General features: G+C 34.9%; 2 protein-coding genes across 3 annotated transcripts; one reads left to right on the forward strand and one right to left on the reverse strand.

Moving 5' to 3' along the window:
• Positions 1 to 1,890: 1,890 nt before the first annotated feature.
• Positions 1,891 to 12,414, forward strand: LOC116844065 (protein flightless-1). 2 transcript variants are annotated; one of them, XM_032815172.1, is made up of 22 exons: positions 2,219 to 2,281; positions 2,504 to 2,614; positions 3,195 to 3,433; positions 3,522 to 3,683; positions 3,766 to 3,986; positions 4,058 to 4,274; positions 4,390 to 4,631; positions 4,716 to 4,804; positions 4,899 to 4,969; positions 5,065 to 5,311; positions 5,454 to 5,639; positions 5,726 to 6,040; positions 6,330 to 6,502; positions 6,591 to 6,717; positions 7,029 to 7,151; positions 7,262 to 7,465; positions 7,553 to 7,674; positions 8,482 to 8,733; positions 8,814 to 8,940; positions 9,140 to 9,322; positions 9,417 to 9,530; positions 9,799 to 12,414. In XM_032815172.1, exons 1-22 carry the CDS (start codon positions 2,219 to 2,221, stop codon positions 9,931 to 9,933), a joined length of 3,723 nt encoding a protein of 1,240 aa, XP_032671063.1. In that variant the 3' UTR covers positions 9,934 to 12,414. The 2 variants fall into 2 exon arrangements, with proteins under 2 accessions (XP_032671064.1, XP_032671063.1); XM_032815173.1 differs by lacking the exons at positions 9,417 to 9,530; positions 9,799 to 12,414 and having other exon boundaries at positions 1,891 to 2,281; positions 8,814 to 8,947; positions 9,140 to 9,314.
• Positions 12,117 to 14,364, reverse strand: LOC116844066 (essential MCU regulator, mitochondrial). The gene is made up of 2 exons (XM_032815174.1): positions 13,831 to 14,364; positions 12,117 to 13,492 (listed from the first exon to the last, which is right to left on the reverse strand). Exon 1 carries the CDS (start codon positions 14,181 to 14,183, stop codon positions 13,911 to 13,913), a length of 273 nt encoding a protein of 90 aa, XP_032671065.1. The 5' UTR covers positions 14,184 to 14,364; the 3' UTR covers positions 12,117 to 13,492; positions 13,831 to 13,910.
• Positions 14,365 to 18,024: the final 3,660 nt, after the last annotated feature.

Raw genomic sequence — 18,024 nt, forward strand, 5'->3', positions numbered from 1 at the left:
GACAATGTAAAACATTATGTAATGTCATCTACGTAGATAATGAGAAATCTATGGATGTCGTTTAAGGAATGTATGATTTGCTCAAAAATCAATGAAGGAAAGTTTATACTTTAATCCTTTTAGAGAATCCTGATATAAATTTCTCAATGTTTCCTAAACAAGTTAGAGAGTCGACAGAATTCTCTGGTCAGATTCTTACCTCTTCAATATTAAATCTATCAAATTGTCATACAACGAAATTGATAAGTTCACGCATTTTGTTATCTTTTTAAAACATTTATATTTATAATCAATATCTGCAACAGATATGACAACTATCTTATAATTTAATCACTCTTTTTTGTATATTTTAATATAATTAACGATATTCCACATAGCTTACATTGTCTATATGAAACAAAAAGATATTAATCATGTAGACAATAGATAAATAATCTGCGTAGATGTAATTGTGAAATTTACAAGCTTGATATAAAACTGACTAAAAATATGCGAGTGTGATAATACCTACGATGAATCCAAATTGGTGACCAACAGATCGAGGATTGTGTCCTTTTTCATCAGACGCAATAGTTTGCTTAGGATTTCCGCTCGCCTCACCACGTAAACATGGCGCCCGATTTTGAACATTAAGCCGTCGTGTTTGCGAATCGAGAAAGTGAAAATGTGTTTATCAAATATTCTATATTATTTTAATTACAATATAAGAATTCTGAATAGAGAAAATATGAATATAATATCTTGTCACTACAAATTCAGGAAATTCAAGAAGTTCAAAAAAGCTAGAAACTGAGCGTTCAGCAAGCTTTTGCATTCGATTGGCATATTCTTTTAGATCTAAAAATATGTACCAATCAGATGCAAGAGAAGACTGAGCGTTAAGGGGCCCGATTCTTGACGGTGTGCGAATGAGATACGCATGCGAAAATCTACAGTATACGTAATGTAAACTATACATTTTCGCATACGTATCTCATTCGCATACCGTCAAGAATCGAACCCCAAGACGCGATTCACTAGGCGCTGTAAAAGCTTTGAAGCGTTTAAAGAGAAGCCATGATTGGTTTATAGAGTATCTGGTGTTTCAAAGTATCTGCAGTGTCTAATGGACATTGCATCCTCAATAAGCGATTGTATTAAGATCGTTCTACATTAGTTGCAAGCCGATCGCAAGTTGACGCAATTCTTATTGCGACAACTAATCAGAAGCATCAATGGTTGACACTTCTAATTGGCTATCGCAACAAAAGTTGCAATCGACTTGCAAGTAATGTAGAACGACCTTTATGTACCGAATAGGTACGTTCAGCGGAAAAAGCGCTCAGTAAGCTATCAGCGATTATTGGGCGCGTTCAGCAGACACAACAGTTGTACAACTGTTGAGTGATTCGTAAACGTTAGAGTGCGTTCCCACTTAGCGCGTCACGTCGTCCGAGTTAAACCAATCAAATTATCCCATTTTATTCGTCGTAAAGTTAGGCAATAAAATGGAACGATTTGATTGGTCCGCGAAGGACGACGCGACGCGTGACGCGCTAAGTGGGAACGCACCCTAACTCGGACGACGCGACGTGTGACGCGTTAAGTGGGAACGCACCCATACTTAACTGTTGTGCAACAATTGTGTTTTCTGGGAGCGTCCCGATTGCCTACAGTACGATTGCACACAAACCAATCGATGATAAGAATTATCTAGTGAATTACCAGATCGAACCAATCATTACAATTTATGGTCAATCGTACTGTCGGCAATCGGGACCCTCCCGTGTTTTCTGAACGCACCCTAACTTACGCACTAGTTTAGCAGCGTATCTACAAAGAACAGACTTGTTAACAGACCGTTGTAAACACGACCTGTTAATAGACCATTGTAAATACGACCGTCATCAAGGCAACATGGCCGCGCCCTCGTTACTATTCGTACTATCCGGCGGCCGTTGTTCCAAGTCATTCCGTCATCCGTGATGGTCGATTATTCGGTGTTCGAACGGATGAGTGAGGGGGTACAACGGGCAAAGTGAAGTGCGCGAGCCTGGCTATTGTCGCGCTCGGTGTAGCGTGAGCGGTCCGTGCGGCGTGACAATCCGTCCGTCGATGGACGCGGCGCACCGTGTCTGCGATATATCACTTGGCGCAACTGGTATTTTGTATCCTGTGTTAGCACGTCGTCGTGCATCAGCCGACGACGACGACGTTGTCGCCGCCCCCGCTGAGTGCAATGGCGAACACCGGGGTCTTGCCGTTTGTGCGAGGTGTGGACTTCAGTAGCAACGACTTCGGCGTGAGTAGTCGAGATTAACCTTCGAGATATCACTTTGGAATATCCGGTCATTTGTAATCTTTGATTATATCGTGTATCAACATCACTTCATACGATTGTTTGTGAAGTAATTTTGACTCATTGAGTGACACTTAGCAATTTGGTCACAATAAGATTTAAGGATGATTACAGGAGTATTGGCTAATCGTGGAGTTGTAACAAAGATTGCTTTCATTTTTGTAGGATGGCAGATTTCCTGAGTCCGTGCGTCTTATGACTGGTATACAATGGCTGAAATTGGACAAAACAAATTTGACAGAGATTCCAGAGGAGATGGGCAAATTGTTGAAATTGGTAAAGCACACAATATTTTTAATTATATAATATATTATTCTGAATTCTCATTATATAATTTCTTGATTTATATAAAATATAGAATATCTTGTTATTGTTCAAGATTTTTCATGGTGATTATATATAATAGGGTTGACTTCACCAATCTTAATGACCTTGAAATATATTGAAAAATGATGGTTACTCAAAGAGTAAAGTCCTTGATACAAAATTAAAAATCCTAGTGTTAATTTAAAAATTGCTAATAAAAGAAATATGAAGAATGTAAAAAAGTTGCTCATGATTTATTAAAAAATTAACAGAGATGACAAATATATCATGTATGTAATACACATGAGATGTCATTTCAAAGTTTGAAAGTTATACATTGTATTATACTGAAAATAAATTATTCTTCATTAATATATCACTCCAAACGTCATGTACTATTCTTTGTTTATATTTTTTCAACATACTTTAAGATTATTGAAACCAATGAGATCACTCCTATTATATACAATTATTCCTGTCATTTAAGAAAATATATCAAACTTGATTAAGTAGTTGATATTATGTAATAATATAATAAATGACTCATCAGGAACATCTATCACTTGTCAAAAACAAACTGGAACGGTTGTACGGTGAATTGACAGAATTGGGATGTCTCAGAACATTAAACATCAGGCATAATAACATTAAATCCAGTGGTATTCCGGCAGAATTGTTTCACTTAGAGGAATTGACAACCTTAGATTTAAGTCACAACAATTTGAAGGAAGTACCTGAAGGCCTAGAGAGAGCACGTGCCTTGCTCAATCTTAACTTAAGCCATAATCAGTTCGTATCATTGATGAAACACAGACAATCTTTTACAATTATAAGAAAATATTAAAAAAAAATTCTAATATTATTCTCATTGTTTCAGCATTGAGACTATACCAAACACATTGTTCATCCATTTGACAGACTTATTGTTCTTGGATCTTAGTCACAATAAGTTGGAAACTGTGCCACCACAGACTAGGCGTTTGGCCAACTTGCAGACTTTAAATTTGAATCATAATCCTTTGGGCCACTTTCAATTAAGGTAGGAAAGATGTGGATCGAATATTAATTTTTCTTATATAGGTATATTTTTTGAAATTATATTTTTTTAAATTATATTTCAGACAATTACCATCACTAATGAATTTAACTGCGCTGCAAATGCGGAACACACAACGAACGTTGAATAATATACCTTCTAGTCTAGAAACTTTAACCAATTTACAGGAACTCGACCTGTCGCAGAATAATTTACCCCGAGTGCCTGACGCGCTTTATTCCTTATCGAATTTACGTCGTTTGAATCTTAGCAACAATCAAATAACGGAACTATCAACGGCGATCGGTAAATAACATTATTTGGATTTGATCTTGCGTAATCGAGTAATAACAGTAATAAAAGAATATGTCTTTTAGAGCTATGGACAAGATTAGAGACTCTGAATGTGTCTCGAAACAAATTGAGTGCAATACCAGCTTCTCTGTGCAAGATTTCTACGTTAAGAAGATTATATTTAAATGATAACGAATTAGATTTTGAGGGCATACCATCTGGGATTGGCAAGTTATCGTCGCTGCAAGTATTCTCTGCTGCCAATAATCATTTAGAAATGATACCAGAAGGGCTATGCAGGTGACGATCTTTCTCTTTTTTCATTTTCTCTATTTCATTTTACAGCACACTGAATAAAAGTATTTGTCTTCGATGTAATACGATAAAGAGATGAATATTTATATCTTTTTTTCAGATGCGGTGCATTAAAACAATTAATATTAACGTCCAATCGGCTGATCACTGTTCCCGACGCCATTCACCTTCTCACTGACTTGGAACAGTTGGATTTGAGGGACAATCCGAATTTAGTGATGCCACCAAAACCGTTAGAAGTGCAAAGAGGATCGGGAATCGAATTTTACAATATCGACTTCTCGTTGCAGCATCAGCTTCGTCTCGCTGGTGCTAATGTGCCAGTTCCAGTTCAAGCCGCTAGTACGTATAGATATGATCCTATTGGTAAATTCAAATGAAGAAGGAGCTTTGATATTTTACATAAATGCATTTTCTCGATTGCAGATAGCAAAGATCCTATCGCGCGTAAAATGCGACTTCGGAGAAGAAGAGATCAGGAGGAAGCTGATCAAGATCAGGCTAAGATTCTTAAGGTACATTATTATCTCACTAATTATATCATCGTAATTATATAGTAATATTAATATAGAAAAAATAGCTATAAAAGCTAATTATGATCACTCTCAGGGAATGAAGGATATAGCGAAAGAGAAGAACAAGGATAAGGAATGTGAGGAATCGAAAGCAGAATCGTTAAAGTGAGTAGAGCTTGCAAATTTGTGGATTTAAATTTTGTAAATACGCATATGAACTTTTGTTATGTTGTGAGTCTAATCGACGATTAACATTTCAGACCCAAACGATGGGACGAAGCCTTGGAGAAACCACCGCTGGATTATTCAGAGTTTTTCGACGAAGACGCTGGTCAGATATCTGGCCTATCGATCTGGGAGATAGAGAATTTCCTACCAAACGAGATCGAGGAAGTGGCACACGGTAAATTTTACGAGGGCGACTGTTACATCATCCTTAAAACTGGGATAGATGAGGGTGGATCGTTGACCTGGGCGATTTATTTCTGGATCGGAGAAAAGGCAACAGTAAGTATATTTTTAAACCGGCATAACAGAGAAAGACACGCAAGGGCTATAGCATTGGTGACACGCAAATGATTATGCGAGTGATCAATGCAATTGCCGAATGTTCCCCGTAATTTCGACTGATTTGCTTATAAACTTGCAGTTGGACAAAAGAGCGTGCGCGGCGATTCATGCCGTGAATTTGAGAAATTATTTAGGCGCACAATGTCGGACGATCAGGGAGGAGCAGGGAGACGAGTCGGATGAGTTTCTGATGCTGTTCGATTCGGGTATCACTTATATCGAAGGCGGTCGTACGTCGTCTGGTTTTTATACAGTGGAGGATACAGTAAGCGTTTGATTCTTTTTTTTTTTTACTTTTCATATCGTATTTAAACTTTCGAAGTATTTAAATTCACCTGTTCTCTTTTCCAGCCAGCGATTACTCGTTTATACAGAGTGCACGCAGCGGGAGCATCTATACATTTGGAGCCGGTTCCAATCTGCATCGAGTCTCTGGATCCCGGTTATGTGTTCGTCCTTGATACGGGGAATACGATATACATGTGGTATGGGAAGAAAGCGAAGAGCACACTGAAGTCAAAGGCGCGATTGATGGCGGAGAAAATTAACAAAAACGAACGGAAGAATAAAGCCGAGATCATAACGGAAGTCATGAATGCAGAGTCTGAAGATTTTCTGCTACGCCTGGGTCTCGAGGAGGATGAGCAAAAAGATCGGCACATTATTGTAAGCATAGTCTCTTATAATGTAACAACACTCATATATAGTATTCATTAAACTGAATAAAAATTATATATATGTAATGATATATGTATTGATATTTTATTAATTATATAAAAACAAATGTTTTTTTCAAATTAATTTTTATTATAATATAAATTTTTAATATATAATAAATGTATATGCGTGTATGTATGAATATGTGTGTATATATAATAATTATATTATTATATATATGCATAAAGGATTATTCAATTTTATTACGATACCTTTAATTGCATTATTTTTATGATAGGAACACGTGAATCCAAATTTTATGCCTCTTGTGCCCAGACTGTACCAAGTTCAACTTGGAATGGGATATCTGGAACTACCTCAGGTCGAGGTTCCTCACAGCAAGTTAATGAATACTTTGCTAAATAACCGCAATGTATATATATTAGATTGCTATTTGGATGTATATGTTTGGTAAATATGGAAAATATACTTAAATATGCTCATTTACTGGATACAATTGTGAAAACTATTAGGAGATATTAATCACGTATGATCGTAGGTTTGGAAAAAAGTCGACGAGATTAGTACGTGCCGCTGCTGTGAAATTATCTCAAGAGTTATTTAATATGATAGAAAGGCCGGAATATGCAATGATAACAAGATTGCAAGAAGGCACAGAGTCTCAGGTACACATTTATATTCGCTAAATTAATTTTTCAACAATGTTAAATCTAGTATTTGAGGCTTTCGCAGTGTAGAGAAATACTAAAATTTGCTTACGAGTTGAAGACGTATTTTTGTGGGTTTCTTTTCAATATTTTATAAACATTTTATTTCACTGTATCAGGTAGATTAATATCAGGTTGCTTCTTTTTCTGACGAAGAGAACTGAAATATTCACAGAATATTAAAAATGAAATCATTAAAATTAGAAATGAAACCATAAGTTAACATTGTTAAGTTTTTTATGGAAACAATTTGTTTATTCAATACATAGATCTTCAAGTCTAAATTCATCGGATGGGACGAAGTGATCGCTGTAGATTTCACTAGAACTGCTGAGTCGGTTGCCAAAACCGGAGCAGATCTTACTAAATGGGCTAAACAACAAGAAGCAAAGGTACATGCCAATGTATCTCGTATGAACGAGATCCACATTTTGTTATTTTATATTTCTTTATTGATGTTTTTGTTAAATTTCACTGATTTTCTATTGTTTGCCATAACTAGGCTGACTTGGCCGCTTTATTTATGCCGCGGCAACCATTGATGTCAGCGTCCGAAGCGCATCAACTTATGACAGAGTGGAATGACGATTTGGAAGGAATGGAGGCATTAGTGTTGGAAGGGAAGAAATTTGTGCGGCTGCCGGAAGAAGAATTGGGACATTTTTACAGCGCGGATTGTTATGTATTCTTATGTCGCTACTGGATGGTACGTAGCAGCATGTGTGTCTGTCGCTTTACGACGCATCTAATGTTAAACATACAATAAACCGCCGTGTGCTTTTAATTGAATCAGCCGTTAGATGTAGCGGAGAACGAGGACGGCGACGAACAATACGAGGATGATTATCAATGCACAGTATACTTTTGGCAAGGCAGAGACGCAGGAAATATGGGTTGGCTGACTTTTACATTCAGGTAGGTACATATTATTAGCATAAATTTATTTATGTACGACTACATAATATGAGACAAGCCATCAGTAAAAAAAATAGACGAGTAAAAATCCACCGTTGTGGATGCTGGGCAAGATAATTCTAGGAGACAGAATAAAATTGTTTAGCAATATAATATATTTGCTGGTCTTATTTTCCAGACTTTCCTGAATAAAGTAATATTTCACGCAATACTTATTGTTTATTTTTTCGCAATGCTTACTAAAAGTCTATCAAAGTTTAATTTATAGAGTAATGATCAATATTAAAAATATTTGTTATATTTATAGAATAATAATATTAAAAATATTCATGGCTAAAACAGGGTTCGGCCCATTTTGCCCATTTCGGCCGATTCTCGGGAGCTACGCTTTTTATCTCCCCTTTGCCGCGCAGCGGGCCTCGCAAGTGACGGTCGTGCCTCTAAGCTTGGAGCCGCGACTGGCTGCGACTGTCACTTGCATGGCCCGCCGCGCAGCAAGGGGGAGATAGAAGGCGTAGCTCCCGATGATCGGCCGAAATGGGCAAAATGTGCCGAGCCCTGGGCAGGATCGATGATGAGCGATGTCTACTATACAGTACCTCATGCGTGCGTTGAAATTCTGGAAAACAAGTCCAGCGCGTATGTTATACTGTCGATACTTATCCTTCTATTAGATTTAAACTATCACGCCTATCATCCAGCAATGACTCTTACTAGTCTATCTTTCTTACTGTTTGTTCACTTTTAGAAACCTTACAATATCTTTCTTTGTTTGAAACGCAAAACATATTTATATATCTGTTTCAGTCTGCAAAAGAAATTCAAATCGTTGTTTGGCGAAAATCTGGAAGTTGTGAGGACACATCAGCAACAGGAGAATTTAAAGTTTATGAGTTACTTCAAACGGAAATTCATCATACACCAAGGCAAACGTAAGCAGCCGAAGGTTGCGGGTAGCAACAAAGTGGAGTTTTATCATCTACGAAGTAATGGTAGTGCCTTATGTACTCGTCTAATTCAGATACCGGCGGATTCGACTTTACTGAATTCTGCTTTCTGGTGAGATACTCGACGCCATAAAATACAAGAATATATTTCATTTGTAATATGCAATATTAATAGTTTTCCTTTACTTACAGTTACCTCTTAAATGTGCCATTCAACAATGACGACGGGACCGGTATTGTATACGCATGGATCGGTTCAAAATCTGATCCTGAAGACGCGCGTTTAATTGGAGAAGTTGCGGAAGAGATGTTCAACAACGTAAGTTGTGAGTCTTTAACCTAACATAGATCTGAAGAGTTTTGGTTCGAGATTAATTTTGTATATTAAGAGTTTTATACATTAAAAATTTGCACTTATATTCATATATTATACATTTATATTTATTTTTATATTCAATTATATTTGTATTAAAATTTTTATACATTTAAAATTTGCAATTTAATGCAATTTTACACAGCCATGGATAAGTTTGCAAGTGCTGAATGAAGGGGAAGAACCAGACAATTTCTTCTGGGTGGCACTTGGAGGAAAGAAGCCATATGACACTGACGCGGAATATATGAATTATACGAGATTATTCAGATGTTCCAATGAAAAGGGATACTTCACGATCAGCGAGAAATGCACCGATTTCTGTCAAGTACGTGCTCAATACAGGAAAATATTTCAAATTCTTCAAAATTCCTGTAAAAGAGACAACAAATACGGATACTATCGAGATTTTCTTTTTGTAGGACGACTTGGCAGATGACGATATTATGATCCTTGATAATGGAGAACAAGTGTTCCTCTGGTTAGGCACTCGTTGTTCCGAAGTGGAAATCAAATTGGCCTATAAATCGGCTCAGGTAAGCGCTGCCAATTTCATTGTTATGGTAAGAACACGTTGTGAAATATTCTGTAAAAGTGAATTAAATTAATTCCATCACTAAAAAGTAAATGACCAGTAAGAATTATGCAAGTTGGTGGTTACGATTAATTATTTCGTGGCTCTCGCTAATCATTTACTTCTCAGCTTTGTTAAATATCCTTGATACAAATTCTCATTTTTAAATTAATTTCAAATATTCTGGACAGTACTATTGCGACGAAATAATAGTTCCTTCTTCTTCACAGGTGTATATCCAACACTTGCGTGTGAAGCAACCCGAGAGGCCTCGTAAATTATTTTTGACTGCCAAAGGTAAGGAATCTAGAAGATTCACAAAATGCTTTCACGGCTGGGGTTCACACAAAAGACCACCGCAGTAGGAACGAGTCAGTTATTGCATATATACGCTTATTATCATACGAAGTAGTTTTATACGCAGGCAGGACAAACGCAAACGCAACATTCTTACCATAGGTTTGTAATGCATCGCGATCTTGTCTCTCTTTGTTACTTGCGCTTTATATATCGGCATTGAACAGAAATCAATCCATCACAATAATCTCTGTGGATTTTCATGCATTTTCGAAACAATCAATTACAGACTTGGAGGAATAGATTAAACGCTCTTATATAACGACTGACCCTGACACATCAAAAGACAAATGTACACGACTCCAATATCTCTAATATCTTCTACTTTTTCAGTTAAGATATTTTGACACGAGCTCGTCGTATCATTAATAATATGGTGAGGAGTTTCCGAGCGATATAATGATGAACGTGAGCATATATTTGATACTTTTGGATGTTCACAAAGACCTTGAACTCGGGCTATGAGGACTCTGTGTTAATGATTCAATTCATTTATTTCTGCTCCTATTTTTATTATCGTCTAGAGTCCTACTTTTAGTTCTTTCTTATAGTGATACTTTTACTGGCGCTCGAGTTTTGGTTTCTGCTTTGTTTTACCACTTTTATTCTTACTCCTTTGCTGTTGGACCTCGATCAACTCGAGCTAAATTGCTAGACAATACAATTGCTCAACCAATTTTGCACAGTTCATTGTTTCTTGATCATCAAAAGTAATATATGTATTCATTGTGAGCCTGAGCCAAAATATTCTAACTGGAACTAAAAATGGAAGGCATTGTTGAAGTTGTGTGTGTGTGTATATAAGCTTAGATGCTTTCTTTTCTGTTCCACAAACAGTTTTTTGCTCTTGCAGAAGCATAGGAAAAAAGCGATTGGAACATAAAGGTAAATAAAGAAGAGAGACAGAATTTCTCATTCTTCTTTCTCTTTACCAACTGGGTAGTCGGACAAGGGTAGCTACTGATTCTCCATTGTCTACTCTTGTTATGGTAAAAATACCGATTGCCGGATATTGCCGAACCCTATATTCGAACATATATAGAAACTTGTCATTATAATCTCAAATGTTTTTATTTCTATTACAATATTAACGCTTTAACTAGATCATTTGCATTAATTCATGTATGTAATCGTGAGGCATAACAAAGACGTGTTAACCCTGCATTATTACAATCTGACAGTTGTCCATACACAAATCTATTGCGAGTTAATTACAAAATTATATAGAAAGGTTATTTTATATTAAACATATAGTTAAACTAAAATCCATATAGATTGTTGTAATTACAGTAGAAGTGTTGTTACAGTAGAATCGTGATAATTAAACAATTTTATTTGCATGGTAATATATTACTTAGAAAAATGAAGTAAATTTTGGCTCTGTGTCGTTAATATCCGGCTATTGGGACGTTTGCCATAAATGCTGACTTCTCTGTTCTTACGGAAGCGTACAGATTATATATCATTAAGAGTCTGAATCGATTGAAATTAAAGAGGCGATAATTGCTCAGTAAATAATGTACATTTAATACATATAACTGATGTCTTAGTTATGTTCCAGAACTCAATTTGATGGGTAGAATAGCATTTAATTGAGCAATCAGAACAAAGAGAACCAAGATTCTTTTTTTTATGGTCTCCCCGTCGTAATTTCAGCTTTCCTGAGGATATTTACGGCTATTTGATATACACTATTTTTTTTACTCCCTTAATCTAAAATAAATAATTATGTTCCTTTATTCTCTTTCTTTCTATTCTTCCTGTATCTGTACTTCTATTTTCATCAAATATTACATAATCTCCAGTTACATTCATTCAATCAGTGCAGTGTCAGCTCGCTACATCTCGGAAAGAACCCCATTGAGATTTCTTTATCATGATTGATTAATTGAACGTTATTCTACCCGCCGAGTAGCATTTCAGAACGTAGCTCTTGATGTCACGTTTGCGGTAGTTTGGAGTATTATATTTATCCGTTATCTGAATAATTGGATATCCGGATAGTGTTAGATTCGAATAAGCCTCGAAGCTCTACTGTCAATACACTGTACATCAATATACTGTTTAATACACATCGTGCTTGTGTTAGACAAACTCGAATGAGATTTTCTGTGATGCGTTTTTCTACTGTATTTTCAAATTTACTGAAAGGGAGACTTGCTTGCTTGCTTGACAATTATAATTCATGTTCTGCGTACTTAACGAGACTTTATTTATTTATGCACACGTTTTCGTATTTATGACTTTTCGTACCGAGACTAGACTGCGTACTTGTTTTTACCTCTTGCATCTTTGCAAAGATTCTTCGAATAATATACGACTGTACATTTTTGAATTGTTCGATAAATTGTGATACAAATTTTTATCGTGGAATTATAATATTAATGATAGTCTCCTTCTGTGAAAGTGACAAAGTTATCGGCTGTAAGGGAGATAGATCTATTATACGATTTATGTAGTTCTAAAGAAATTAAAATAGACCTTCTTTATGTTTACTAGATTCATTACATTTTCGTTAAATATGCTAATTATATAAGGTAAAAGTACCAATATCTGAGCACGTCTCTAAATTAGAATGATCAAATTTTCTTATTTAGAATAAAAATTTTTCTTGTATCTTAGTTAAGAACTTTTACTTAAATATCCAAACATTCGATTCTATAAAAAAATTAATAATTTTTATAACGTTAATAATTACTTTATTTATCAGCATGATAAAAACATTCTTAATTCTACTAATTTTTGTAATACATAATCAATTATAAGATTAATTAAACTGCTTCGAATTTCGAGAATAAATGACACGTATTTTTAGTTGGACTGAACTATAAAGTATAATTTAAATTTGTTGACTCTATTAAGAATCCATTATGCAAAACAAATGTCCAGTCATCTATATACTTGCTTTAGAAAACATTTTATTTATAAAAAATCTACCATGGGAAAATGATATTTCAATTAATTTATATTTTTACTTTTAACAAATAGAGAGAGAGAGCGTCTGATCTTTAACTTGTATGTTAATTGCAAAAAGTGATTCTGATCTTTATGATCAGATTTTATCCTCTTATAGAATTCTTAATCTTTTGATTGAGATTGGTACATTTACCTTAAACGATTTATTGAAAATTACACGCATTTGACAACTGTGAATATTAATCGAAGACTGAGAAGAGATACGTATAACGCTATAATAATCACATGTACATCTGTTTTGATAATACCGCCTGATTGTACAGATGCCATAATAAGCGTTTTTGTATTACCTACGTTGTATTTAACACAATTCATTTTATTTATACACATATTTTAAATATATATATTTAAAAAAAATATATATAACTTATAAATAAAAAGATTTTGTATAAGCTCTACATTATGCGCTAACACTTTGATTGTATAAATATATATATATATTTCTATGATAATATATACATAATTAGTCAGGCATTATAATGTGTGTCTTAAATAATATACCTAAACAGTGCAAGTGAAGAGATATCTCTCCATTTATTATTTGACGTCGTGCAATTACTATCTTGCATTTCTGTGACATCAAACTTGACTCTGAAAATAAGCCAGAGAACAATAAAATTCTAACGTATTAGAATTCACAACAGTTCACAATAGTTATAAATTTTTAGTGGTGTTAACAAACACTACTGCAACATTCCAAATACTAATAAACAAACTTAGATTAATTATCGATTAAAATATATCACGCAAACATAACAAGTACATATTCAACAATGTCCAGCTTCTCTAGTTTCACACATAGATATTTAAAAGTTGAGAATAGATAACAATTATTGAACTGATTCGTGGCATCCTTGCGCCGAGCACTCTGCTCATAATTTTTAAGAAATATCGCAGAAAGAAGGAGAGAGGAACATAAGAGAAATTACCATTTAGCGTTAAGGACACCTCTAATACAGCTGTGTACTTTCAACAATTACAATGGAATGCTGTGGTTGCCCTATCATTACTAATCGTCGTCGTCATCGTCATCGGAGGGTACGAAGAGATCGTTCTCCTCGAGGAAGTTCGCCACATTCTTGCTGATCGTGGCACCAACGAGGAGACCGAACACGACGCTGCTGACGACGCCCAGAAGGCTGAATGGCGTTCTCTGAGGTTCGGGCAATATCGCTCCGGATGGTGTGGTTATCGCTGAGCGCAGGTATGATTTGGTTATAACATTTGTCTTCTTAAAGCTGGTCACGTTGCGAAACAAGGACGTCACTCGATGCAACAGCATCCTTTTTCTTTACTTTTCACTTTGGTACCCTGTTTATCCTTGTGTTTGCCGATGACAGCGGATGGTGTGCTCCTTTTTAGGAATTTGTGTACCGGTCAGAGCCAACGTCATATATATAAATAAATGTGTATGTGTGTGTGTATATATATATATATATACACAGAAAGAGGAAGGAGTGGACTCTCATGGGTGCGTTCCAAAATTTAATTTTGGTTACCATAATTCTATAATTCATGTCACGTATACTATAGAAAATAGTAACAAAAGTTGAATTTTGGAACGTATCTCATGGGATGTGTGATTATATCATGACCAATCATGACTCGATTTTGTTTATGGTTATGGATACGGATATTTTACAGACCGTTGGAACCGCATCTTTAAAGTTCTACATTAGTTGCAAGTCGATTGCAACTCTTGTTGCGATAGCCAATCAGAAGCGTCAATAGCATCATTGTCGTAACAAGAGTTGCAATCGATTTGCAACTAATGTAGAACGACCTTAAGAAGTAATGTCTTCAGTTCCTCGGTTCTGGAGCCTAAAGGCCAAATCACACTAATGATTGGCGATAGATGATTGACGATTGGAACTTGACTAATTTGAACAAAGCAAAGTTGAAGCTTGTTAATTCGTTAAAATCTAATCTTTAATTGTCAATCGTCAATCGCCAATCGCTAGTGTGATTTGGCCTTTAAGGCCTTTACACGTAGAAAAATTTTAACCGTAAGGTCATTAAAAAACTGACCAATCAGAGTTGATTATTCTCCTTTCGTTCGAAGAATAATCGACTGTGATTGGTCAGTTTTCTTACGACCTTACGGTTACGGTTAAAATTTTTCTACGTGCAAAGGCCTTTATTCTTGAAAAATATCGCATACAATATTTCTATGAAAAGCTATAATTCTTGTTACATCTATTATAGCTTTCATCAAATATCGTATACGATATAATATACGTAACATGAACTACAGTTTTTTATAGAAATATCATACGCGATATTTTTCGAGAATAATGGCTCCTGCACACAGAACGCGGTAATGCTTGCCGCGCGGCGGAAGTTCGCGCGACAGCCAATCAATATGCTGCTTTCTGTAATAACCTTCTAGCTCTTACGGAAAAACAACATACTAATTGGTTGTCCCGCGGACTTCCGCCGCACGGCAAGCATTATCGCGTCCTGTGTGCAGGAGCCATAAGACCCCTGTTCCGTACTATGTCTACGAATGAAATAAGTCACGCACGTTTCTTCGGCTATGTTTCAAAATTACTGATACGCCAAAAAATTTATAATATAATGTAACATAAACTATACAACTTTTCAATACTGAATTTTGGAACACAGCCTATCATACAACTTAGTGAAAATAACACAAATAACAGCAAATTTATTAGAATATTTACAATATCATTGGTCAACAATAATGAATTCGTTCACTTTTATAATTTTACTCAATTTTATGATACATAGGATTCCACTGCCCATACAGCACAGAAGCTTGCAGCAACATTGCTACAACGTTGCAAGATTACATATTGCAGTACAATGTTGCAGAGACATTGCAGTGACATTAATTTGCAATATTACTTTAACAATATTTCAGCACTATTTCAGAAATATAACGAATATAATATAATATTTTTTACTTGTTTATTAGTTATTTTTGTTACTTACATTTCAAATTCAGTAATATTTGACATCAATAGAATAGTATTTAGAGTAGTTCTTGTTAGTGGCAGCCATTAATGCTAGAATTTGTCTTATTATATATTTCTTAAACTTTTTATATCGTGTTTTCGGAGAAAATATTTCTTTAGATTTAATATTCGTAGTTGTTTAATTTTGTGGTTTTTTTTTTATTTCATTAAAATATTATATTCTTAAACGAAATATTATTTTTTGAAATGATAAAAAAATTTTATTTCAAGGAAATTATGTCATTTGATAAAACAACATTATTGTTTTAAATAGTATTTTATAAAAGTTTCTTTCAAAATTTAGTAATTCAATTTGTTTAATTTGGATTTTCTTGGATTTTTTTTGTTGGTTTGGATTAATCATTATAACATTCTGTTAAAAATCTAAAAGTAATTATTACTGGTTTATTACATTACATCAATATTCATCTCATATCGAATGTTGTTGCGTTGTTTCAATATCTATCAGTAAATTATCCAACGAACACCAAGTAAAAGTTATATAACTATTATTTGATGTTTGCTAGGTATGTTATAATATACTGTGAACACTACCCTTATAGAAATATCATACTAAGAATCATTGATAATTACTTATTTTCAGTATTAAAAATACTGGATAATAAGTAATTATCAATGATTCTTAGTATGATATTTCTATAAGGGTATAAGGATAAATTATATAAACACAAATCGTAAGAATATCGTTGGACTCATTGGGAATCGCCGCGTGCCGTACGATTGTCAGGTTAAGCAACACTTTAACGGAGTCAGGACATAGATGATAGGGTGACGGGTGGTATACCACTTGGGATCGAAATTATCGAGGGAAGATTCACGAAAGTTTGGAGTTGTGTATTGACAATCTTCGATACTTGGTAGTTTATGAGACATAAGAAAATTAGGTATTATAAATATATTTTTTTAAATATTATGATTTTCTCATTTTTCACATTCGCACAATAATTCTCAGTATTTGATTACTATCAATATTTAATAGTGATTTTATTATCAATATTCACCAGAAATTAAGTACTAACGAAAAAATTACTGAATTACTAGTAATACATAATCACTAATAATTTTTTAGTATTTATTAGTATAATATTCCTGTAAGAGTGTTATCTGGGATTTTACTTTGTATAATAAAACATATTAATAATATTACATATATATTGCATTGCAATGTTGCTGCACAGTTGCGTTGTTATATTGCCGCAAGCGGACATTTTACCATTGTTGCAACGTTGCAGTAGCATTGCAGCAACATTTTGCAACATTGTTGCAATGTCACAATATTGCAAAACAATGATGCTGCAACGTTGCTGTGCTGTATGGGTGATGTCTTCTATTGTCTTTCCAGGTAGAGTATTTTGGATCAAGCGCATCGTATATTTGGCAAATGGCGTTAAGGTATGAAATTACCGGAAACCATATATTGAAAGAAGGGAAGAAGGAAGCGCATCGTATCTACATATTTTTACATAATGACTGTTGGTTTTTAAATTTGATCACACCTCGCCTCTCTTATCATGTTTAGTTTACCGCTTCTTGGATCCCGAGGCGGGAAATATGGTGGCGCTGGAAATCGTCTCCCTTTTTTCAAGAGAGAAGCTCTTACCGCCTGGATATCATGAAAAACGTTTGCGTGTTTGCCACGCGAATGACAGCTAGATTGCAGAGATGGAAACATCATGGCCGACCATTGCCACCCGAGTGTGGCGGTAAAAGTCTGCGCGCGCATGCCAAAAGTTAGCGATGAGAGCTGATTGAACACGAGCATATTACATGTTATGTTCTGTAGTAACCATTTTGACGAGAGGCAAAGGAAGGCATGTATAAGTGCGAATGTGAATTGGTAAGTGTAATATTAATTTTTTTCTTTATTTTCCATTTCGTGACAAGTCGACTTATGTGCTACAGAACAGTTACCACTTCATTCGTTCACGACTTTTAAAGAATGCTCTCCTACCATCGATGTACTGACATATCCAAGTATATATATATATACAGGGTGAGTCATTTTAGTCTATGGATCCGAATATCTTCCAAATTACGGTATCTACAAAAAAATGGTTTAGATAAAAGTTGACCAGGACAGAGGGGGTCATTCAATTGTACCATTGGTTTTGACCTTGAGGTCAA

This window comes from Odontomachus brunneus, unplaced genomic scaffold, assembly GCF_010583005.1.
Source record: "Odontomachus brunneus isolate Ranch 3 - 2012 unplaced genomic scaffold, Obru_v1 Obru_scaffold_039, whole genome shotgun sequence".
In the NCBI taxonomy this organism is placed as follows: Eukaryota; Metazoa; Arthropoda; class Insecta; order Hymenoptera; family Formicidae; genus Odontomachus; species Odontomachus brunneus.

Bases quoted from the DNA above. Each gene is read 5' to 3' on its own strand.
- LOC116844065 (XM_032815172.1), top strand. From the start codon at position 2,219: ATGGCGAACACCGGGGTCTTGCCGTTTGTGCGAGGTGTGGACTTCAGT. The intron at 5,312-5,453 runs GTAAGTATATTT...ATAAACTTGCAG, and splicing joins GGATCGGAGAAAAGGCAACA to TTGGACAAAAGAGCGTGCGC. The intron at 7,675-8,481 runs GTAGGTACATAT...TATCTGTTTCAG, and splicing joins TGGCTGACTTTTACATTCAG to TCTGCAAAAGAAATTCAAAT.
- LOC116844066 (XM_032815174.1), bottom strand. From the start codon at position 14,183: ATGCTGTTGCATCGAGTGACGTCCTTGTTTCGCAACGTGACCAGCTTT.